The sequence below is a fragment of the Excalfactoria chinensis genome, chromosome 1, assembly GCF_039878825.1.
Source record: "Excalfactoria chinensis isolate bCotChi1 chromosome 1, bCotChi1.hap2, whole genome shotgun sequence".
NCBI lineage: Eukaryota > Metazoa > Chordata > Aves > Galliformes > Phasianidae > Excalfactoria > Excalfactoria chinensis.
In genome coordinates, this window is record NC_092825.1 from 22,863,757 (window position 1) to 22,889,739 (window position 25,983).

The 25,983-nt window shown below is 40.2% G+C and overlaps 1 protein-coding gene across 1 annotated transcript in view; it reads left to right on the forward strand.

Moving 5' to 3' along the window:
- The first annotated feature begins 10,414 nt into the window (after positions 1–10,414).
- The window catches only part of CTTNBP2 (cortactin binding protein 2), a 75,505-nt gene continuing 59,936 nt past the window's right edge, over positions 10,415–25,983 (forward strand). Inside the window, exons 1-2 of the mRNA XM_072332628.1 lie at positions 10,415–10,616; positions 20,307–20,414. Coding sequence (XP_072188729.1) covers positions 10,548–10,616; positions 20,307–20,414 — 177 coding nt within the window. The 5' untranslated portion in view covers positions 10,415–10,547. The remainder of the gene's footprint in view (positions 10,617–20,306; positions 20,415–25,983) is intronic.

Consider the following 25,983-nt stretch of genomic DNA (forward strand, 5'->3'; position numbering starts at 1 on the left):
ATACAAGAAAAAAAGGGAATGTTGATACATGGTTTATTTCCACGTTTATTTAATGCTTTCAGGTCAGACTAGTAAGAGAAAATGTGAATGATGATCAAACAAATATTAGGAGTAGATTAGGAGGATTTTAAAACAGGATATGAGTCACACCTATTTGTAGGATGTTGTACAGGTCCTGTCAGATAAACAAACTTTATTGGTCAGCCTACTACAGAAATGCATTCTGAGCCATCCTGAAATTTGTGATTGCCATCATGCAGTACATCCTGGTTTCTCAGAACAAGACAATGACAGCAAATTCACTTGTTTTGGAAGTACTACCAAAGGAAAATATTTGCTAGCTAGTAGAAATTTATTCCATGTAATGAATGTTCAGCCTAGAGAAAAGAAGGTTGCGGGGTGACCTCATTGCAGCCTTTCAGTACCTGAAGGGAACCTATATCCAGGAGGGGAGTAAACTCTTTGAAAGGGCTGACAATAGCAGGACTAGGGGAAATGGATTTAAGTTGAAAGAGGGTAGATTTAGGTTGGATGTTAGGGGGAAGTTCTTTACTAGGAGAGTGGTGCCCAGGGAGACTGTGGAAGCCCCGTCCTTGGAGGTGTTCAAGGCCAGGTTGGATGGGGCCCTGGGCAACCCGATCTAGTAAATGTGTATGTTTGGTGGCCCTGCCAGGCAGAGGGGTTGAAACTTCATGATCCTTGAGGTTCCTTCCAACCCGTGTCATTCTGTGATTCTGTGATTCTGTGATTATCTATATATGCACTCTCATTCACTGCAAAATTACTAGATTTTAGTTTTCTATTTCAAGAAGACTAATTTAATTCCTGCCTTTCTCTGCCTGTAGCACACCTTTGTGAAACAGCATTTTCATTAAAAACAAAACAAAACAAAATTGATTTCTTTAACAGAAAGTCCTCATTTAATATACATATACATATACATATATATACTATTGGTAAGACCATATGAATGGAAAAAACACAGTCCAAATTCACATTCTTCTCATTTGCATGTAATAACCTTTGTTCTGTGAATAACAAAGGAAAGTAACTTTGTCATTTATGTGTCCTTCAGAATAGTGAATGAAATGGCTTCTCCTTCCTAGTTGGAGGCAGTAGGTTCTTTAGAAGCAACGAAAAAAACAACCAGCAGCATCAAGCATCTCGGAGCTAAGAACTGCTGTGGAGAGAGCTGTAAAACATTCATACCTCCTGCTCCCATTTGGTTGACAATGAACTTCCAGACCCTACGCTATCTACTGGAGGAAGATGGGTTCTGAATTTTTCAGATTCTACAATTCTTTTTCCCTACCTGATCGTTTTGCTCGCTATCATACTCTGTGGGAACCTGAAGCTGCACCCATCTGAAAAAATATTTCATTTCCTGAAGCATCTCACAACAGATTATCAGACATCAGTGCTCATTAAAAATGTTTTGTTCCATACATCTACACAATGCAAGGTGGCTCAGGGAAGAGGGGAATGTTACTTCTATCATGTGCCTCATCTACAGACAGGCCAAGCCAAAGTGCTTCCTCTTCACCTCTGTTGTACTGCATACTCTCTCTGTACAAATGTTAATGTATTATGATGTAGGAGGAGCCCTTGTGTGGACAAGGACTTTCAGACACACAGGCTGTTACCAGTGTCTACTTGAGCTTCTCCCATCCATAGTATCAACTTCTTTCTTTCAACTAGGAAATCATTAGCATGTTCCCTTTCTGTAATTGATAAAAGTCTAATGATTTCTTTCTCTAATCCTTTCATTACTCAGTTCATGCACTGAGACAGTAATGTATTTGTTTGGTGTTGGCTGCATTTCAGCACTGTCACTTCACGGGACTTTTCAGTACTCTGCTCGTTCAGTTTTTGCCTTTGGTAATTGTCCACGTTAGCGGAAATGCCATTTTTCTTTGCACTGACTGGTGTCTCTTCTTGGCTGCCCATTGCATTTCAGGGAGTACAACCTGTCTCATATAATGCATTAACATCCCTATAAGCCTGAAAGGGACCTTGTATCCACCCTGCTATGCCAGTGACAATTAGCCAGTAGGCACTGTCAGTGAAGGAAGAGCAGCCATGGTTATATTAACTCTCCCAGCAAAATGAGTCTATTATGTGTCCAGTGTCATGAATGACATGAAAAGGCTCATCTCGAGGGACATGCTAAGCCTTGTCACTTGCACAATATTTATTTTGTTGAGTGCTCATTTCCACTTGTGTTCTAACGTGTGTTGCTAATAAATATTTTTATTTTAGAGCTTTCATATTCATATTCCAAAGCTTTCTCTTTTTCACTCAGCTACTGACCTGAGCTACTCAAAATAAAGTGCTGGTAAGGTTCAGTTTGGAACTAAGAATTATACTCAGGGAAACAAATGAAGCAATATTATATTCCAGTTCAGAACCTTTCAATAGCTTGCCATAACCATATTGTTGCTCCAGTTCCCTAGCTGCAATTACAAAACACGAGCATGATAAAAAGCAAATATTAGTCTTGGCACAGTCAGACACCTTTGAACAATTTGTCAGGTTCTGAATTTTCTGCAGATTAATAATGCTTTTCCATCAGAATGCAAAACAACTTATCCCGTGACGTGTCTAATTGCATATTTCAGGATCTTCCATAGAAAGGACCCCTGACAATAATTAATACCTAATGCTACAAACACCATTGCTTCGGGTGTTGCCTAGCAACCAGCATCCCGTAGGCTTTCGAAGAGGCTTCAAATAGAGGCAAGAGAGGGATCACTTTGGGCTGCCAGTGTGAGAGGCAGCTTTGGTCTAGGCTGCTCTGTTCTGTCTACTTCCAGAGTGAAATAAGTCTCTCCTTAGAGGCTGCGTGCCTGAAAAACCTTTTCAATGGCTAAACAGATGCCAAATGCCACATGTGGAGCTTTTTTCATACTTTGAAATACCTTTCAACTCTTGTTATCTTTCAGTAACAAAGTCTTGTTTCCAAAGGAAGTGTTTGCATGCGTTCATTTCTACCTCTCATTGGAATAAGTTTGCCCTCCCTGACATTGCTGGCTTTTTTACAATAAACTTTTTCTTTTTCTTTGGACAAACTATACACTGAATTCAAAGGAGCAGTTTGGCTGTGAGGTGTTTTTATACAAATTCCACTGTATCTCAGTGGTACGTGCAGTCCAGAGTAGAACAAATCTCACTGAAATGCAGTCTTTCCCAGCTGTGAAAGCATTCCTTTTTGATATTGCCATTTTTTTTTTAAGTACTAGTTCTCTTCCAATGCAATCTCTTTATCTTGGCACGGGGAGATCTAAATCGCAGTTCATTCGATGTCTATATTTATTCAGAGGGCCACTTTAGTAAGAGCAAACTGGTATTCCAAGGTTTCCTTTCTCAGTTACATCCTTTGAACAGTTCTGTGGTCCTTAGCAAATCATTCTGCTTTTCTTCATCTTTGTTTTTCCACCAGAATGACGGCTCAGAGAACTTCAGACTCTAAGACACTGTGATGCTTTAACAGCAGCTACTGTGTTATCTGACAGTCCATAAGGAAAAGCTACCAGTACCAGAAGTATCAGAATGTATTTTTATTTTTAACACAAATAATACTTTTTTAGTAAAAAAAACAACCAACACATTTAGCACCGTTGAATTGGAGAGATATAACAAAAAATAATCTTGTTTTAAAATAACTATTTTATTTAAGAATTTGTGCAATATGTTTTCTAGCTGATGAGGAATCCAGCAATGTCTTTCTTTGAATTGTAATTGATTTAAACCAGTAAAAATCAAATATTATGCAAATATTCCTCATTTCAAATCCATACACTTTCTATTTTTTAATACATTTGTCCTGCAGATTATTCAGTGCTTTGAGATATTTTTTTAGTGTCATTATACTTATATGGATTTATTGCTGCAGCAGACCTACAGTGCTTTGGTTTGTATTCATGCCCAGTCTTGACAACTCAGAGGAAATTTTCAAGGCGCAGAAGGCAGGAAAGCCACCAGCATCCATGGAAAGCTGACAAAATTCAGGGTTGTACACACAATTTACTTGTTGGTTTCTTGGTTGTGTTGGTTTTGGTGGTTTTTGTTTTGTTTTGGTTTTGTGATGGTCTTTTTTCAAAACATTTAGTTCATATTCATTTTTACAATTGCACTCCTATTGAATTCTCAGTAAGACACCCAACTAACACACTGAGAACCAAAGTCCCAGGCAGCTTAAGTGACAGTAAAACATCCCAGTCTTGACAGATGAGTAAAATTCTAATGCAGTCTTACACATAACCAGAACTGAAACAGTACAGCTGAAGTAGAATCTGGAATCTCCTACTTAAAGATTTCTGTGCAGTTGTACATTGGAAGACGTTGGGGCTTACCAGGAAAGACTAGATAGACAGGGTTATCTCTCTCCTGCTCAATGCTTTTCCTCTTCCTTTCTCATTTATATGTAAATAAGAAATTTTACACACATACTGAATGCCACATCAATTATAATTTCACCACTTGTGATTTTGTGATGAAAGTCTGTCTTACTTGATTTTTTTTTTTCTGATTAAAACATTCAACAGCACTTCTGTTAGCCATAAATTTGAATCACGGATTATACATGAGCTGCCTGTCTTTATTTCAGGTCACTATGAGTCTTGGCAATAAGATCATATTAGTTCAGTTTATAGAACTCACACACTCTCAGATCACTGTCTTTTGACAGAATCATTTTTCAACCTTAAGAGTATAAATACGGAGTTACACTGAAAAGGTTGAATTGCATCCATAAGTGCATTACTTTCCTACAGGCAAGAAATTTTGTTCCTTTATTCTGGCAAACGCTTGTTTTCCAGGAGGGAGTTAACTCCTCAGCACAATGATTTCTGTTCTATGTCAGCAGCACAGGAGCTAATTCTCCTGGGCTGTGGTTCTACAATGTCAGTGGTGGAGCTAACAACCTGCCGAAGCAGTTTTGTTTCATTAGCAAGGGAATTTCTCCCTAGCGGAGTATTTTAATACAAACAACATTTCATTACCAAGTCCCCATATAGACATTTCATCCAAGTGCTAAGGTAGTTACCACCTTACTGGGACTGATCCTTCTTGGCAATGAATTGATTAACCTCCCTCATGATTTGATTTCCACAATTACAGAGTAAAGCTCCTCTTGAAGCTGTTTCACTCAGTGGTTGCCCACATACAGTACTGCACTTGCACAGTGAGCTCAGAGCTGTAGAGCCCTGGCAGAAAGGGCAGCCTCCACTGTGTGCAAAATCATTTCAATTCCAGACGAGTTTCTTCTAAGATACAGTGGTCCATCTTGGCAGTGGTACAGCTTCATCCCTACAGGGGAGCATTTAGTGATTCAATTTTGCTCATAGGATGCTGGCAGCATTGGAAAATTTCAAAATTAACCTTTTGCATAATGAAAAGGGAGAAATGTCAAAACAGTATGGAGGGCGATCAACACATTCTTCAAAAAAATAGATATTTTAAAGAAGAGATATTCTACACTAAGGTGATCTAATCATTATGTAATATATTATAATATAATTTCACAGCATTGTGATCTGCGGGTTAAGAGTTAAATTCCAAAATGAGGTAGTGTACTTCCTAGCACTGCAGATCACTGCATAAATCCTGCCAGTGAAGAAACAAACTCTTCCAAGTCTGGCAGTTGCAGCTTGAATTCCCCTGCCTGTTGCCACTGCAGCCAATGTGATCACAGCAGCATGCATTTTTCCTATGTCCAGAAAAAATGTGTTTTCGGCCTGGAAGTGCTGATGCCTGTAAAAGTACATTAGTCATCATGCCTGCTCAGGGAAACTGGTTATGAAAAGACTTGATTCCGGCACCTTTATTTCTTCAGTTAGCAATCTCCTGTGATCGCATTCTTTACTGGTACCCAGTCTTCATGAGAAAATGAGTGAAAGTGAGAAGTGCCACAGGGATTTTCATTTTTCTGAACAATTTCATGCATTTTTAGTCTGATAGTTCAAACTCTCCTATAACTCTCCAGTACTTAAAATGCTGTACTCTCTTTTTAGTCTTAATAGTGAATGTGGGTAACTCATTTTCAAGAGTGAGACAGCTGCAAAGCTAACAAATACCCAACTATTTCAGACATTACAGCATAGACTTGAAATATATCGATAGAATAAAAGCTCATAGATTGCAGCTTCAGGGAGATCAGTGTGTGATCTCTTCTTTTTGCATAGCACAGACTGCAAAACCTACTCTAAAATAAATGTTGTTTCACAGACTGTGTCCATTTTTAGTTCCCAGATTCCATTCTGGGCTCAAATTCCTAAAAGTTAGGCATATTAAACACTCAAATTTTGGATTCCGGCTGAATCTAGCTCTCCCTTTCCATGTGTTAAAATGAGGTCTCATTCAGAATTCTCCTTATTAGGGTAAACTTCTTTAATTGTCACTTGTCATTTTTAGGCATCCCCAAGATGTTACACTATTGCAGAATGATGTCAGTCAAGGTGAAACCTCAGCAACAGCAGTTTTCCTATGTAAAAGATACCTTAGAATCTTGTAGCTTGGTACTTCAGTATGATGTGAAGTTTACAGTAGACACGAATACTTCAGTTTCTGTTTAAAATATTAAAATACTAGTCATAAACATTCAAATATCCTTTCCTGAGATGTCAGCAATGTTGACACACGGAACACCATTTTGATAGAGCTTTTTCCATTTTCGTCCACTTGTGCCTTCCTAAGCAGATTACAGCCAGTTTTCAACATTCCAGTCATGTGAATCACTTCACTAACTTACAGTAATATGCAGCACTGTTGAATTTATGTTCATAAATCAACAATTCCAATAGTTTTTTGTTTATTGTCTGTGCTCTTTGTGCATAGCCAATTAGAGCTCCTCTTTTGCTGATGCTTACTGGAGATTCATTCACAACAGTTTGATTTTTATCTCTTTTTCCCCTTCCCTTCTGATGTTTAGCAATCTCAGAAAACAGCCAACATGCCTTCTAGAATATTGATTCTCCTACTGAATTTCATCCAGACAAATAGAGTGCCATCTTCCAGAGGAAGTAACCCATGATTCACAAAACCCAAGGAAACAGTTCAGCTATCAGTGTTCTGCAATGCTTGCAGGTCTCCAGGACCAAAGCTCCCTAAAGCGGTGTTCAGACCAGTATCTGAATGGTGCTATTTAGCTCAGCTTGAGTGTGAGTCAGAAATGCCTTGAGTTGGCACTAGGCTGACCTTTGTGAAGATTGTGATAATACAGTTACTATTGAGGTATTTGGGGGATCAACTTTTCCTGCTTGCTTTAAATATAGGTATGAGTTTATTTTTTTTTTTTAGGAATGTATGAATAAAATACCATTTTATTTTGCTGTTGTTGCTGTCGTTACGTGAGTATGGTTAATAGTTTTGTGGTAACGCCTGGATACACTGTATGATTTAGATCCATAGCACTTTGCTTCCCTGCCATTGTACAGCCAAGGCATGCATTTTCTATCACAGCAGATACGTGCTAATGGAGGGAACAAGCAGTGTTCAGCACAGCAGCTGCATCCTGTGAGCTGTGGACTTCCCACCTTTGTGTGCCAGCTCTCTAATCATAGGAGAGGAACACATGTAAAGCACAGCTGTAATGCCTGCTCCTAGGCTTGGCCTATCCTTTCTGTCACTCAACACCAGCAAAAGTGGAGCAGAAAAAAAACTAAACTACTTCCAGTTTGCCAGCCGTAAACTAGTAGTAAAATAATGAACATCTTCCTCTGAGCAAAGCAACTCCTTTACCTTACTGTAGTGGTGAAATTATCTGTAAAAGTACTCACAGTTTCTCCTGCTAGCAAGGCTCAGGTTTGGTCTTGCATTAAGTAGATGTTTTACTTTGCATAGCACAGGCAGAGCAATGACAGTGCACTATGGGGGCAGTAATAGCCAAGCTGTCCCTCTCTCTGAATTCATGTGTTATGTGTGCAGATGCTCTATTTCTGAAGGCATAGAGCAAGTAGCATAAACAGAGAAACCAGAAAAGAGGTAATACCTTATCAGTGATGCTGCACTAACAATCAAAGAATAAACATTTCCTACTTGAGAGCTGGTCACAAGTCCAAAGGGGTTCTTTGTGCAGCAAAATCTCAAATACTTTTGGGCCCTACTACTACCAGTGATACAGAAAACATTGCTATGTAGTATGAGAATTTACTCTCAGTATTGACTGGTAATATCCAAAATGGATTTCAGTAAGTCTTGTTGCTGTCATTAGGGGAAAATGTTAAGAAACACAGGCATCCAGTAGAGGTTCATACAGTTACAAAAGTCAATATTTTCAAAATGTTGTGATGATTAATTTAGTGATGTAAAGGAGAAATCTTGATCATTCCCCTTCAAAAGCATGCCTGACATCTTTCTGAGAACAACAGCAGGTCAATTTCCAACACTAGGATGATGTGCTGGATATTAGTTGTCTGGGGGCGGGCTAGAAGCTGAAGTGTTGCTGGTCCATCTATCCTATTAATTTTTGTTGGCTGAGATCTGAGCAATCCACCCGTTTTCTCTCAGAAATCACTTCCAAATTTATCTTCAGATGAAGAAAGAGAGATCAGTTTTCAGGCTTGAGGCGGTAAAGTATGATTAACCTAATATTCATTGTAATTTTGATAAATGTACACTGTGTAACTGATAAAATATCAGCTAAACCAGAGTTTATGATCTCAGCAGGGCAAGAGATAAACGGTGCAGACTTTGCTACATCGCTGCTGTGGTGCAGATGGAGCTGAAAAAAAAAACTTACACAGCATGTTCTGTGAATATTTTGTACCAGCTCCGATAGAAAAACACTTTGGTAACTGTGATGGTGAGCAGATGATTCCAATGCAAGTTAAACAATGGGGAAATGTGGACATTGGTAATGGTAGACAAGATTCAATAAACATCTTCTCAAACCAGTTAAAAAAAAAAAACTACAATGTTTAAAAGCACTTTGGAGAAAAGTAAGATGATACCTGGGACTTTTCAATGAGTTTCTCAATGGCAAAGAACCATATACTGTTAAAATTGTATATAAATAATAATTATGGTACTTTGCTCTCAATAAAGCAAGCAAGAGACATTATGTCGTAAAACCAATTAAATGGTATTAGAGTTCTGGGAACTGAGAAAAATAAGTAGGTTTGGGCTCTGACTTCAACGGAGTTTCTGCTTCAGCAGTGGAAGGGATATGAGCACTCACTACAGTCATAAAAAATGTAAAACTTGAGTAGGAGGGGAGCTAGATGATTTTTAAGGAAGAAAATCAAGCCTCAACCTAGGATACATCTGTTTGACTGGAGTTTTTGTGCTCTGTAATGGACCCTGAAGGCTGAATTCTGCTCTGTTCAGACTATGTTTATATTACTGTTGTTTATTCCCCTAATGGCTAATTGGTTCCTGTTCTGGGTGTGCAGAGGGGAAAGTTCATGTATGTTCTCACTCATATCCTTAGGTAAAGCATTCTTAGAAGAACATTTGCTGTCTATGATTAAGGGAAGGCATTGATCCATTTTTGCCTGGTTGTAGTGCCAAGGGAATTTAGTACAAACCTATAAGTGAGGGAGCCCTATTAGAGGAGACCTGCAAGGCTCAGTGTGTTTATTTGTGTTCTCTGTGGAAGTTACATGTGGCTGCAGAGCAAACAGGTCCCAGGTTTTGCTTGTCATTGATTATGCTGGTTCCAGAAGAGAGTGCATTCAGGCTGATCTATTGCTTACCAAGTAGGTAAGGCCTTGAGGCAGGCGGTGCGGCACCAAAGTGTTCTCTGATGGACAGACAGCCTGTGTGGTAGTGGTTTCCTCTGGAGAGTTTAAAACCAGTTTTAAGCTAGGACGTCGTGGTCTGGAATGGCATACGGCAACCTCAGTCCACGCTGAGCTTTAGGCTCTATGGGGAGGCTTTAATCTGGCCCCCTACGGTCGGCCTGCATGAAAACATACCCTTACAGGCTAGAAGCCACTTTGGCACGTAAATATGTCAGTAAACAAGGAGCAGCGACAGCAGCGTCCTCCCCGGTCCTCCACAAGGAGGTGACAGGAGAGGTGCTCCTTCTGACACACCCCTGTCAGCACCCCCAGAGAGAGGCACCTTTCCTTCCAAGGCTTCGGCCGGGTCTGACTAGGCAGGTGAGCCGAGCCTACCACCGCACAAGCTCTTTCTCGCTTCTCCTCTATCCTTTCTCTCCATTCTCCCACTCCCGAACCTCAGGGGCGGGCAGGGAGCAGAGCGGTGCCTGCGTGGGGCCCGAGCCGCGCCGTGCCAGGGGCACTCCCCTCAGCCACCATGGCGGGCGGGCGGCCCGCGGCGGGGTCCCGCTCCCCCGCCTCCGCCTGGCTGCGGGCCGCCTGATGGCGGGGGGCGGAGGGGAGGAGAGGAAACCCGACCGCCCGGTGGCCCAACGCCTGGACTCGCTCGCCTCGGCCGGCAGCGCGGCGTTGGCGCGGCGCCGGAGGGGTTAAGCTCCGAGCCGCCGGTGGGCCCGGTGCCGGCGGGGAGGGGGTTAAGCGCCGGGCGGCGGCGGCTGCCACTCGGCTCCGCGCCGCGCTCCGCGCCGGAGCCGTTACAGCGGGAAGATGGCGACGGAGGGCGCGAGCGGCGAGCCGGGCTCCGGCGCCCAGGAGGACTCGGCGGCTACGGCAGCGGTAACCGGGCCGGGGGATCGGACCCAACCGGGCGAGGAGGGCTGCGGTGGGGATGGGACGGAACAGAACAGAACGGTGCCCGGAGACCTACCTCCCCCGCTCCGTCCCTCCGCCCTCCTTCTCCCCCGGGGCGGGACGCGGCTCGGCTGCGGTGGGGAGCTCTGTCCCGCCCCGGGGGAGAAGAGGGGCGAGCGCGGGGGTCCCCTCTTTCCCCGTTCTCCTTCCTCGGGGGCTGCCCCATTGTTCCTTCCCGCTGCCCGCCCGGCTGAGGGACTCGGGGCGGGGAGGGTGCAGGCTGGGCAGCGCGGCGGGGCTGCTCCGATGCCTTCCCCAGAGCGGAGGTGGTGACAGCGCCCGGAGCCCGCAGGTCGGCTCGGGGGAAGCGCTCATCTGAATCCTCGCTCACAGGAGCTCGCTGTCTCCTTTCCCCCGTTTCTCTCTTGTTCCTCCCCGTGTGGATGAGGGGCGCCGGGGCAGCGCCCCTTTCCCTCCCGTCCCCGGGCTGCGAGGGGCCCTGAGAGGCTGGGCTGCGCGGAGGGGCCGTCAGGCTCCCTGCTCCCGAGCAGCCGGCTGCGTGAGGTGGGCACGGTGCGACGATACGGCCGAATGTAGGCTGACTCCCTCTGCCCACCTTTGCCGTCCTTTCTCTGTCTCGTCGCCTGTTCCGTGGTGGGAGAGCAGGGCTTCGCCCCTCAGTTCTCCCCTACCCGCAGCGCCCGGGGTTCCAGTGGGCAGCGCAGTGCTGTCCGGTCCGGCAGGGCTCGGGGTCGTCAGGGGCAGCTGTGCGAGAGCCGGGGCGGTCCGAGATCAGCCCCTGAGCGCCTCTCCGTGTAACGAAGTGCCGAGTTTAGGGTGCTAAAAACGTTGAGGTGTGCCTTTGAGGTTGGATCATTGCTGAAGGGAGTAACGCCAGAAGGAAGGATGGCACCGGCTTCTGTGGGACTGAAGATGCTGATGGCTTATTTATTTATTTATTCTCTTTCAAGCAGGCACAAATCTTACCTGAAACCGTGTTCTGACTGCGCAGTTAGTGCACACAAGGAAGATTAACTTCTGCCCTGTTGTAGAAACTGAGTTACTTAAATAAGAAAATAAAATTTATTTTAAAAAAAAGAGGGAAGGTAAACCTCACAAAGTGAATAACTGCTCTTCTGAAACAATGGCAGAACTGAGACATGAAAGACTATTAAGGTAACAGTTCATAAAAGCAAAATATTAAATTCTCTAAGCCCTGGCTTTGAGTAAAAAATATTCGTGCTGAATTCTCCAGTATTTCATATTATTACTGCATTTATTTTATTTTTTCTGAGTTTTGAAGAACTCAGAAGAGTAGCTCACAATGAGGCAGTACTCCAATACTGCCCTGCTGGGCAGTGCTGCATCTGCTGGTCATGCAGTTTGATGCTCGTCATGTAGGAGTGATAGTTCTACACCACATTGCTTTTAAAATATTCTTCTAAAACTGCAGATACTGGCAAGTAACCTGTGTGTTGTTCTATAATTAAAGTAGTAGCTGTACTTAAGCAGCAATAAAATATTTTTAAGGGGACTTTTAGTTTGCATTCAATCCTTTAATATTTTCTTCTTGTATTTCCTTGGTATTACAGACATTCAGTTGTCGATTTCATTCTAGTTTTTGTATGCGAAAGTAACACCTCTGTGCAATGGGAAGATTATACAAAATATTGATATACAAAATATAGTGTAATGACACTGCAATGTTCCTGCTGGAGAGTTAGTATGAATCTCTTATTTTCTGTCTTTATATTTAAGATATAGAATTATGAATGGAAATCATCCTGCTTACTTGTTCAGGTGACAATATTGTAAGTCATGGAAAACTCTGTACAGTTTTAGGCCGAGTTCTCAGAATGCTGATTGTATAAATGATGCAATAGAAAATTCTAGGATAAGTGTTTTTAATAGTAATTATTAATATGAAAATTATACAGTGTAAGCAGTAAACATACAGTAGGGTGTTTTCATACTGAATGCTGTTACTCCTGTATCTTTGTACACCAGCAGGTACACAATCAGTAACATCAATGGGAAAAAGAAAACAAAACTACTTGATTTTTTTTTGCTGTTCTTAGAACCATCATAGAAAAGGATCAAATATGGAAAAGGTGAAATCTTTTTTAATTTCCTCCCCTAGAGAAAGTGACAGGAAAACCCCAGGCTGTTCTGTAGTGTTCTGTTCAGGAGTAAGGCTGATAGCCTTATCTTTCTGAGTTCCCAGTTACCTCTCACAAAATATTTTTGTGGTGGTAAAAATGACAAGGTAAAACGGCATGGGAATGGCCTTGTCCTATCAAGCTGTACAGCTTGATTGCCTGAGCCAGTGAAACCGTGTTGGGGCAATTTGGACTAGAATTCAGGAAAGCATGGGTGTGTATTTCAAAACAACTTTGAATTGCTTCTATCAGTGTACTGTCTACAAAAAAAAATGATTATATAATAGCCAGAAATAATTCAGTTTGACAGTCATCTTGTTGAAATATTGAATGCTACCTGCTACATGTAGAGAGCCAGCTTGTCGCATGTTATGGCTTTGGTAGATGTTTAACCAATAGCATGAAAAGCCAGCTATTTCAAACAGAGTTTGTTAACGTTGTCTTCTGATTATTTTTGACCAGTGGTCAAACACACACAAGGATATTTTTCTCCAAAAGGCAGTCCTTTCTGGTGGCTCTATACACATACAGTATATTGCTGGAATGATACCTTGATTCTCTGAAGTGAGGAGGGATTATTTTCTGTCTTCATCTGTCAAAATTTCATGGAGGATGATGTGTACGTACTTGAAAATATCAGTCTGGTTTGCTAGGGATCAAGTAACAGTATGAAAAGTTGTTCTATGGGGAAAAAACTGTCAACGTGAAGTGGATTAAAACTTGATGACTAAACAAAATAAGCAGAGACAAATTCTGTGGTACTTTATAGTGACTTTTAGTAAGTTTTTTAATTTAGCTGGTATTCGTTATCTGTTGATCTGTAAGAACGTTTGTAGTAGAATTGCCATTCTGGACAATACAGTGAAATGCTAAATAGTGATTTGGTCACATCAGTTACGCAGGCTGACACAAATAAGTTGTGAAGATTCTTATCTGAGAAGTACTGCATGTAGCAGAAAATGAGATCATAACCCTTGAAAAGTGAAGCCTATATCTCTTATTAGGGACTATACATCTTGGATAATAGTTGCCTGTGAAAGGACTTGAATTAGCTACCAGGACCTGCATCTGAATACAAGTTCTCAGTGTAGTGCTAATGTTCAGAGACGTTACTTTCATCTACTCGGATGCATAATACTGTTGTGGTGTTCCAACATGTAGGTGTGATGCGGAGACATCACAGTTGTCTGGTTTTGTCCTGCTGCTGCTCTATGTCTCCCATGTAATGAGTGTCTGCTCTTGATTTGTGGTGCAGGGATATGCTCCAAGCCTTGCTACCCAACCTGCTGTCTTCTCTCGCTCTCCCAGCCCAACCTACATCCCTTTATGTTCTGTGCTGCTGTCCTCCATGGCTGGCCACGCAGCCTCTCTTGATTTGTTGGGAGGGTCTCTTCTCTTCCAAATGAGGACATGTCACACTCATTAAGAGTGAAGTGCATAGGGACAGCACAGTGAGCCTGGGGTTTGAAAATGGTGAGGAGGGACAAGTCTTCAGGATGTAATACATCCTGTCCTTTTCCTGCTTTGATGTTTGTATAAGTGTGGGAGAGAGAGGCCTTGCTGTGGCCTCAAAGGTGGTATAGCAAGATGGGAATAGAGATGGAAATGAAGCTGAAAGGGGAAAGAAAGAGCTCAATATAGGGAAACAACAGTGGGAGGTCTGCCTCTGCGCCCACTCCTCCCTGTGTCATCATTGCATATGTAAACAGGATGAAGTCAGTAGGCCGAGAGGTACTGCCTTCCTTGGTGTGTGAAGTAAAAGATTTCCTGGGCATTGTTTCTAAGTCTTAAGTAGGACAAGGTAAGATATCAAATTCTGAAAGACTTGCAAGTAGTTCTAAAGAGAACTTCAAGAGTGTGTACCAGTATTTAGATCAAATACTATTTGTCTCAGAAGTGGCTTACTTGAAAGTGACTTTCAGAGCGGGAAATCCCTGTTAAACTTAAGTAACAGTTTTAAACATGGTCACAGCAGGGCTGATGTAAGCCTAGATCTGTTAAAAAAATACCTAGATACCAAACTTACCCTGAAATCAAAGATGCCTCAGTACCTTTGCGCTGTTCATAGTTTGCAAACGTGTTTTAACAGCTGTGAGAATATCTGGGTATGCGTAAAGGTCAGCGTCTTACTAATTTTGGAGGAGCTGTGGGCTGTTTTTTGGTTTCCAGAATACATTTCTCAGTTCTGAGGTTTATTTATGGTTAATGCCAAAGCTGTTAAAAAGTTTTGCAGTTAGCTTGAACAAGAAAAAAAATAAAAATTCCACACCCGCTAAACAAAACCACCCCCTGCCTTTTAAAGAAAACCTTAAGGGAAAAAAACCAAACAGATAGCAAAAAAGCTGTGTTTGGAGAGGAGGGGGGCAGAATGAACAGGTAAATTTAGTGGTGTTAATTCAGTAAGTCACTGAATTAATGGATGGGAATAATTAAATGCGTGTCAAGTTCTGTCATGATCTCTTAGGTAAGATTGTATGAAAATGTATCTAAGTTCTGGACGTTAACCTTTCTACTGGTCACATCTTCTTGAGTTTGTCTTGGGTGTGGTATGAACTGGACACGTTTGCTTACATAATATAAAACTTCCGGAGTTTCATAGTGTCAAATTCATTCTCTAGTTTCTTCCTAAAGAAGAGACCTTCCGCAGCCAAAAACAATATAACATGTATTCTCTGAACTATTCATGAACACTGCGTGGATGTTATAACCACTTATTTTCTATTTTCTGTTTGCAGATGTTTTTTTAATTAGAAAAGAATTGGGATTCATTTGCGTGTGTATCCACGTTAATGCTGTGCTAGGTCTCGAAAATTTCTCTTATACTTGGTGGAAAGAATGAAGTGGTTTTAAGGAATGATCTGTTTTGGAAACGTATTTATGAATTTCTCTGGTTTTATGTGAAGTGAATAGGCTGGTGACTCTTTGAGGTATTAGTGGGATTTAAGGCACTTAAATGTGTTTTCATATATGCACAGTGTTAATTATCCTATTACAGTGAGTGGAAATCCAACCAATACCTCAAGTGGAGCCTCAAGCAAGTAGTTCTGCTGGCTGGTTAGCTGAATAGCTTTCTTGGCTACTTTGACTGGGCTGATCAGTTTTCTATTGCATATAGCAGGAGATTATTCACCTCATTCACACACTGCCTTCAGTCTTCCTTTAGGTGTCTCAGTCCTGTCCTTAGGGCTGCCATTAACAGTCCATGTGCAGCATTTAGTGGTATCTCAGCTGGCTGCCTGTCCAAATGGCATGGGTGATTCTGTATCATACCTACCTGCCTCCATAAGGTCTCTCTGATGCCTCAGATTGCACTAGATACTTATGAACAGGCAACAAAATAGAATTAATTGTAACATGGTTATCTTTGGTCAGATGAATTCTACCTGGACGTGTTTCAGGTTGTCAAATATACTATCAGCTATATCAAATATAATATCAGCTCCATCTTTAAGTAGGCCATCTGGCTGCTTTTTGAGCAGGTAGGAGGTTGTTTCCTGTGGTCACCTCTGATTAATCCACAGTTAACCTGCTTTCTACAGAGCTATAGCTTTCCTGCTTGACATGTCCAGACTTCTGAAGGTGCTGGAGATTCTAGTGTAGTCAATGACACCCTTTGCTTCTAAGGCTGTCAGTAGTATTGACTGGGCTAGATCAGCAAAACCATTGGTACTGCCAATCTATCACAAGAAACTTGGCTGTTTTCTTGAGAGGTGATGGGGGCTAACTTTATCCTAGAGGCTTTTGTCATCTCTCCTCTGAATAGCAACCAGTGTGGGAAAGCATCTCTTCTGTTCCTTTGCCTCTTGGTAACCTTCCCACTCCATCCTCTTTCCTCTTTTTCCTAAGGTGATCTGGGGGAAATGCTTGTCCAGGTTAATTGCTGCTGTCCTGTCTCAGCTTTCTCTTGTTTGGAAATTGTCTTTTGTCATCTTATTTGCTCAAGGTAGAGCTCATTTTTGTCTTGGGGTAGTGCAGGTCACCATATATATTTGTGATGCATATGTGGGAAATTGAATGAGTTTTAGCTAGTTAGCCATTTTCTCTATTATCAGTGTACTTGCTGCCAGACAACACAAACCCCTTACAAAGCTGATTTGAAAAACAACATGAAGTTTTTGAGACAGCCTTATTCAGTTACTTTATAAATCAAATAAACCAGACATCTTAAAATCCAAAAGAAGAAGTGAAAAAATATCTCCTGCGTTCTGGTAGCGAATGCTGAATTTCACCCTGGGGCAACATATTCATATATCTGTGTTGTAAAACTGATGTAGAGGATGGCTTGGTTACATAGTTCTTAAATCGTTGGTGAAATTGTTACAGCTTGGCACTCTACCAGACCTATTGTAACAAAACCCCAGATGACACATAAGCCATGTGCTACTAATGGAGTCTTTATTTTCTGGAGATGTAAGAGCTACTGCTCCACTGGAAGATGTGAGGGAGATTATTTTGCTGGGACTAAACAACAATTTTCACTAAAAGTTAGGCCAGCAATTCTTCATCTGGATGAGAACTTCAAGCAAGTCTGCCATGTTTGGTCCCCAGAAGGTGTCTTTGAGGAAGCATAGGTCTATTTCATTGTATGCCACATCTAGGTTTAATAAATTAGGACGCACCAAACAAAAGTAGCTAGTGGCAAATTCACAACAAAGGTCACGATTCTTCACACATTGTACAGTTGAGTCACAGAATGTTATGGATTCTAAAATTACATCAAGATTCCAAAAGCAAAGGGGCAGATTCACATGAAATATGTCCATCATGGACTACTACATGCAGAACTGTGATTTATAGCTCAGAAAGTGAATAAGCTGAAAACTGCCAGTGGCTGGGAGAGTGTTTCTGGGAGGCATCATTATGTGCTTGTCCTGTTCTGGTAGTGATTTCAAGGCAGCCATTACTGGCTGCTTTTGGAAGCAGGCTAAGTGGGCTTTTAGTCTGATCAACTAGAGCTGTTCATTTACGAAGTGGTTTTTCTTGTTCTTATTTCAAGTTTTCAAAATGAAAAATATGAAAACTGAGCCGTGTATGTTATTGATATCTTTCCTGTAGCATTTTTGTGTTTATTTTTATCTAACTTCAAATTACCAGAGAGCACTCTGAATTACTCGCTGTTGATGTCTTTTCATATGCTCTAGTTTGGAGTACGTACTTGAGTAAAATTTACTTTAATTGCTTTGATCAGTGCTTAGTTAAAATAAATAAAAAAATAAATAAAAGGCAGCTCATAGTTACTTCACCTGTTGAATTGTGCCTCTGGTTTATAATGAATAGAACAGTATTTTTATTTATGTCTTGTAGGCAATTTAGAAATGAAAAGTTTCATTTGTGATATACAGTCAGTCCTTTGACAAGGAACTTTTACCTCCTGACAAGCTGAATTTACTTACTTAGAAAAGTAGGATGATGTTTCTTGCTCTTGTGCACCTTTTCACTTTGGCTATGCCTACTACAGTGCTGGGCATCACTTCTTGACAGATGAGGCAATGAGATTTTAGAAGGGGAAATCACTGAATGAAGATGTCAGGCTGTTACTTTTTGACGCTGCTTTCTGTGGTTGGGAAGAAGTATTTGATATCTCTGCATCAGTTTTCCATTTGAGAAATGGAGGCAGTTTTTCCTCTCTAGAGGGAAATTATATGTATAAATCAGTTACTGTCCTTAAGTGTTTAGACATTATAAAGTGCTTCATAGAAGAAAGGTGGATAAGTGGGTCCTGCTATCTGACTGAATTAAATTTAATGGTTAGAAGTACTGGGAATGAGAGATGCTGGAGCCTGTGGGGCTGCCTTATAAAATCTTGGGTAAGCGAAGATCTAGTTACTAAAAGTAACTTTGCATGTGCACATCCATAGATTATGAACAAAGTGTAGAATTGTGAGAAGTTTCAGCACAGTTTTATGAAAAAGCCTTCAGAGACAGGTTATGTTTCATAATTCATTGAGATGTAGGGTAAGAGGTATCTTTGGATTAGAGCAACAGCTGATCCAGGCCGGAAAAATAAAAAATAATTATTGTTCAGTCCAGTAATATTGGTTGGATTGTATGGCCATGTCCCAGAAATAGTTATGATTAATAGAAAACATCGGTCCTCTTTGTTGCTCCATGTTGTTCAAATAGGTGAGGAATCCTTAGTCCACTGTACATTGAATATGACCAGCTAATATTCTGGCATGTGACCATTTGTGCACCTGTTTGCACTGCAAAGTAAAAAATGGAACTCAGAGTTAAATCTAATATAGCTTTTGGGAAGTTATGATCCATGGCCTTCTAACCTGAGGGGAGAACAACTCTTCTCCTCTCTTCTTGCCTTGAGACAGAAGAAATGGTACTTTAATTTTTATTGGATTTTCCTGAGAGAACGTCAAGTTCCGGGCTAGCTGTGCTCTTACATTTGACTTCATCCTTCAGAGAAAAAAGGTAATTTGTCCAGATAAGCAGTTCAGCTTATTTGGCTACTTAATATCTCATATCGAAGACAGATATGTGTCTGTATCTCAGGGCTTTGCTAGAAGACATGTCTACAATCACAGCAAGAACTTCACTGCTCTCTTACAGTGAATAGTGTGCTACTGATCATGCTGCTCAGCTGAGTCTGAATGTTTTCTCTCCTTTAAGATGATGTCCTTCTAATTTCACTAAGCAGTCCTTTTTGTTAGCATTGTGTGGCTTGTTGAGCAGACTTATCTCCTACCTTTGTGGTTTTGTAGGTGATAATAGCACCCCCCTGCCCTTCTCTATAGAAGGCTGCCACTCTCTCTTGCCTTCATTCCTGGTGTGCTGTTTCAGGTCTGCTGAAACATTCCTGTCACTGTGAGGTTGTACGGGAACTTATGGAGAGCTGAGGGAACTGGGATTGCTGAGGCTGAAGAAGAGGAGGCTCAGTCTCATTGCTCTCTACATCTACCTGACAGGAGACTGTGTCAATGTGGGGATTGGCCTCTTCTCCTATGTAGCAGCAGCAGGATGAAAGGTAGTAACCCCAAGTTGTGCCGGGGAGGTTTAGGTTGATTATTAGGAAAAATTTCTTCTCAGAAGGGGTGGTGAAACATTGGAGCAGGCTGTCCAGGGTGCTACTGGTGTCGCCGTCACAGGAAGTATTCACAAAATGCATAGGGATGTGTTTTAGTGAGTGTTGGGTGATGGTTGGACTAGCTGATCTTAAAGGTCTTTTCCAACCTTTATGATACCATGCACTGTTTGTCACTAAGTTATTTCTTTTAACATTACACCCATATCATTCAGGAGATTTAGAGTGATTGATTTCTTCCAACAGTAGAGGATTTAAAGCAGTGTCACACTACTGAGCTTTTAGTTTCTTCACCTTAAATAAAAAGGTCTCCCTGTGACTTACTTTGACTTAGTAGCTACAGGTAAAGCCACCTCAACTTTTGACCGTCATGGATGTTAGAGGAACCCATAATCAGGATGCTGCTATGTCTGTATTTTGTACCTGCATTAGCCAATGCAGTCCTTTCTTTTAGTGTGTTCATCAGTGTTTTGTTTCTTACAGAAAAGAGAGTTTGATGTGGATAACTTGAGCAAGCCGGAGCTGCGGATGCTTTTGAGTATAATGGAAGGAGAACTAGAAGCACGAGACCTTGTAATTGAAGCTTTGCGGGTGAGTTACTGGGTTATCGTGACTGCTTGTTTGGTTTTGATTTTAATATTCTCTTTTGCCACTTCCTTTGTACTTGGCGTAGAATGTTATTAGTAGAAGAATAAAGTCTGGTGTTTAAGTTATAGGTGGACTAAATCTCAGTAATAACAAATATGTTCTTGTTTAATAATTGTCATTCAGTAACTCAATGTAATTTTGTTGTAAAATGCCCACAGAGTTTCAGAGAAAAAAGTACAGAAATGGCAAAATGACCTGCTTTTTACTTTCTGTTATACTGTACAATCTGTTATTTGCAAGATGGAAGAATAACTTCAAAGGGGAATGTGTTTTCTATGAGATGGAAGGAGGAACAAAATAGAATGGTTATGTCCAACTAGGGAAATTCTCATTTCTCTTTTTTTTTTTTAAACTTTCTTATTAAAAAAAAGAAAGAAGAAAGGCAAATCTGTGATATTCTGACAGCACTCATGGGTGTTTGATTAGATTTTTATCTTTTTCTTTGCTGTGTTCTGCACATGGGTTTGATTTCTATTTTGGCAGCTTTCAGTCTGAAAGCTGACTGGTAATGTACAAACAAAGCTGTATTTTAATAAGATGATACATTTTTCTGGCTGTAATAAATCCAAATTTTATTCTGTTCTGGATCAATTTAAATAGAGCTGCTAAACAGGCTGCAGGTTTGGGGGGAAACAATCTTACGTGGCTGAAAATATTTGCAACTTCACAGTCAGACAGAGACAAATTATATCCTTTAAAGTTTCTTAAAGCAAAAACTCAATGTAACAAAATACATTAATACTAAAGATTAGTAGTATATGCAATGATTATCAGGCAATGTATTAATACTCTTCATTGGTAATGTCACGGTAACAATTGTAAATGTATTTTTATTCAATTTTTATTTGTTTTGTGATGACTTCACATCATTATGCAAAGGAGTCTTTTAAGTATCTGTAAGTGATACATCTGCATTAATAACTAGATATTTTATAAGTATAAACCTTTTTATTAAAAAAAAATACAGTTTTCATTTTGTAGTGAAAATAAGATGGTGAAATCAACACAATTCTGGGGGATTACTGTACTTTGAAGTCAAGTGATGTTTGGTCTTCAGGTATATACGTACATTGAAATGTACATATAAAAGGCAATAGCCTTTTCATCTAACCACTTTACAATTTCACATCCCATTTGCCCTGGCAAAGACCTTTTGTTTTCCCTGAGTACCATTTAAGATTTTGTAAAAAGGGGAACAGTGTGCACAGCCCCACTCAGAAACTGGTTTTTATTTGTTTGGGATTTATTTTTATTTTTTTACACTCTTAATTTTGCATGAATATGAATGGAACATTCAGGAAAATATCTTAAATACGTGTTCATTGCCAAGCTACTGCACTGCATACCAAATAATGGACGTTTTGAGACTCAAATTAAAAAATAAAAATAAAAATACACACTGAATGAGAATAAACACTAAAAATCCTCCATAGTTTAGTAAGGAGAAGTAAGTCTACATTGGATTCCCATACACCTGCTGAGATGAGTTCTGTGTCAGTGTGTGTGCAGTGTTTTTGGCTGACCAGTACAGATCGGTATGAAAATTGCTTCATGTCATCTATGGTGTAGAGATATTGAAAAATTGGGGGATATTTTTCTTTGTGGTTTGGGGGATTTTATTTTTTATTTTTTTGTCTCTTTTTCTCTTGCACCTTGATCCCTGTATTTTTCCAGTAAAATCTTCTAGACAAAATCCATATGGAACTCATTCTTCCAGGCAGTTTGCCTGGTTAACTATGTCAGTACTGAGAAACTTGGAAATTGTACCTGCCGAGGAACTGTAGCCTGATATCTTGGAATATGATACTTTGGGATCTTCTGGCTTCTTGAGAATCAGTTACCACAGGTCAGCAGTATTAGTGGCTGTAGCCTCTAAGCAACCTACAAAATAAGCTACCAGAAAATAGATCTTTTCAAGAAGTAAATAGCAAGATAATCCCACTGGAATTGTGTTGAATTTGATACTGACTTTGTATGCCCATCTGTCAAAAAGTACCCTACTCCATGTATCCTTACAGCCATGAGAAAATGGAAATGACCTCTTATGTGACTATTTCAAAAGCAGGTCGAGATCTTTTTCTAAAAGCTAGAGAAGTGTGGAAGCAGGTTTGTTTTTCTGATTTGTGTGTATGTTTGATTTTTCAATCCCAGTGCAAGGCTGTTTCAAAGCCTAATTATTTTGATGGGTCAGAACCTGCTGATTTCAAGCCACATTCTACAGAGTTGTCTTCTGAGTGATTTTACTGACAGTTTTTAGTTGCTCTTTTGTATACATTTATTAAGCTATTTTATGTGTTCCTATTTTTTTTCTAAGACTGAAGAGCCAGCTCTTTTAATCTGATAGGAAGTAACTGTTCATTCTTATGGCTGTCATCTCAGATTTTTCTCTGTTTTTCTTCAGTAATCGCTGAAGTTTAAATACATCATTTTTAAATGTACATACCCTTATTTGTTCTCATTTTGTAGTGTTTAACTGAGCATTTGTACACTTTGTGCAGTAAATAGTACTTATGTATCTACTGGAAATATCTCTCCTGGAAAGTTCCTGGCATTAAAATGAAGTGATCTTGACTGATCACAAAAGAACTGATAACACTGAATGTAGTGAAAGACTGATTCATGTGGTAGTGTTAGTAACCTTCACCTGCCATGACGCTTCCCACTGTAACAGGACCTGTTTGATGTGTGTCTCTTAGTCTGTCCTTTTCCCATTCATTGTATACATTCTTATGCTGACTTCTCTTGTTTCCTGCTTTACTAATTTTGAAACCCTATCACGTGCTTTACTGAAGGTGTGAGACTGATCTAATGTGCTCAGTACAAAAAAGACATGGAGGTACTGGAGCAGGTCCAGAGAAGGGCAATGAGGCTTGTGAAGGGCTTGGAATATCAGCCCTAGGAGGTGAGGCTGAGGGAGCTGGGGCAGTTTAGTCTGGGGAAAAGGAGGCTGAGGGGAGACCTTATTGCTCTCTTCCAGTATCTGAAAGGTGCTTACTGTGAGAGCAGGGCAAGTATCTTCTCACTGGTGACAAGTGACAGGACAAGGGGAAATGGCCTCAAGTTGCTCCAAGGTAAGTTTAGGTTGGATGTTATGAAACAATTCTTTACAGAAAGGGTAGTTAAACACTGGAATAGGCTCCCCAGGGAGGTGGTTGAGTCACCGTCCCTAAATGCGTTTAAGAGCCGTTTGGATGTGGCGCTCAGAGATACGATTTAGCAGAGTTGTTTGAGTTAGGGCACTATGGTTAGGCTGTGGTTGGACTTGATCTTTGAGGTCTTTTCCAACCTGGGTAATTCTATGATTCTCCAAGGCCAGTTATGTTTAAAATAAATAAAAAAATAAAGTAAAATAAATAAATAAACTGCTCACCTTTAACATCCATAAGTGAGATTTCTTGTCAGGCTGACCCTTAGAGGAACACAACACCAAATGATTTTTCTCTTGATCGTGATGATATAACACATATACCAACACCTTATCTTCTGTATTCATTGGTGGAGTGGAACAGAGATTTCTTTCAGAATCAAGGAGTAGGAACTAGGGAGCAGAAAAAACATTCTTGGAAAAGATATGGGATTGGAATTCATGCCTTGCTCTGTGTTGTTTTTTGGTTTGTTTGTTTTTTGTTTTTGTTTTGTTTTAATCTTGCTCACACGTGATTGAGTTATCACTTCAGTCTATTTTTAAGTCTTGTTTTAAATGATTTTTTGGCTTATTTAGGCAATTTGTTTTTCAAGATAATAGTTCCACACGTATTGCTCTGTTCTGTGTGATTTTCTTGTGTGGGTTCTGATGGATTAAGCAGAAGACATTTGATGTCTTTGTGAACTGAGCCAGTTACATGTGGAGCAAGCTCTACTACTTCATAGCACATGGAAATCTACAGTTATAATCTTTTGAACGTGCTGTGTTTTCATGTCTTCTGGTTTGAGAGTTTTTTCTTTTTTTTAATTACTATTTTTGGACTAATTTTAAAAAATAGCTGTTTAATTATTTATTACTTGAGAAGTTGGTGAAAGAAATGAAACTGAAATGATACTCTGTAGCAGTTGTTAGTGCTGTAGTGTTTCTGACAGGGAGAACAGCACTACCTCTAGGTGCATCTCTGACTGCCCATTTGCATATCATTCATTATATCACAAACAGATTTGCATTTGGTGAGTATCTCTTTGACCTCCTGTTGGTGTTAGTAAGCATCTGAGAAGATGTTCACCAGCTCCTCAGTTATACCTTCTGTTTAGGGTGCTGAATAGCTTTTTCTGCTTGTTGCAGAAAGTTTCAAAGAGGTGTAACGTAAATAGAATAAAGGGAAAAGGATTCAGAGCTTGTTGACATACTGCTAAAAAACAGGAGGGAATTTTAAATCTCCCCACAGAAGATTGGGCACTGCACAGAAATTCTGGCTATTCTGTGTAAAATAAAAATTAAAAGTGAGAAAGGCCAATAGTTTAGGATCATGGGAAGAAATCCTGTGAAATTACCTGGTCATCTCAGGGAGAATAATAATAAATACTGTTAGGAAGGTTAATACTGTTGATATAATAGATTCTTATTAAAGCACTTGAATTTATGCCACGTGATAACTTAGAGAGAACCAAACCCAAGGCATCACATGTAAGAATTAACTCCTTTTATTGCATTTTAGTGCCTCATATTGTAGAATTTCCATTGTTTTTTATATGAAAGTTTTGATATCTTGAAGTCTCAGATGAAATGAAAATAAAACTTCAAATCCAAACTATATTCACGGGGAACGTGACATGTTTCTGTGTCTGTGATTTCACAATACATCATTGTTCCTTTGTAATCTGTACAAGTGCAGACACATAATGATGCAAAACATTCCTATTTCTAAATAAGGGCTGTTGTTTCACTTGGTGAATTGGGAAGCATTATCTAACTGGGTCAGTATCTCCTCTCCTTGCTGTAATAAGGCTGCTTTGATATGAAAAGAGAAAAACAGAGTTGTTTTGTTTTTTTGTTTTTTTGTTTTTTTGCCTTTAGCACCTATAAATGCATTATAGTATACTCCAATTATTATAGCCGCAGTATTTTAATGAATTAATCTGTGTTTGAACCACATTTCTTTTCTAAGGAAATGTTGACTCTGGAAGCTGCAATTGAGAGAAGTTCAGATTTGAAAAAATGTACAATAGTTATCATCTATCACAGTTCAAGTTGCTGGGCAAGCTCAGCTTTGTGAGGACCCGCATCCTTGGAACAGCAGACCTTTGTGACTCTTTAGGGCCAAATTTCCAGATTTATTCTCCAAGTGAACAGTTAATTTGGGGTGGAGGTCAGCTTCAGTATTTACCTCAAAGAGGATGATCTTCCTATAAACTCTCTAATTAGCCCCCTGGCTTTGCAATAACTACCACACTGAGTGACTTAAGATAGTTCTTTATTGAATCTGTAATGTATTTGTTTAGTAGATCCATGATGAGAATTGCACCGCAATGAAATTTAAGATCAGATTAAGTTTTAAATCACTGAAGTTCTTTTCACTAATAA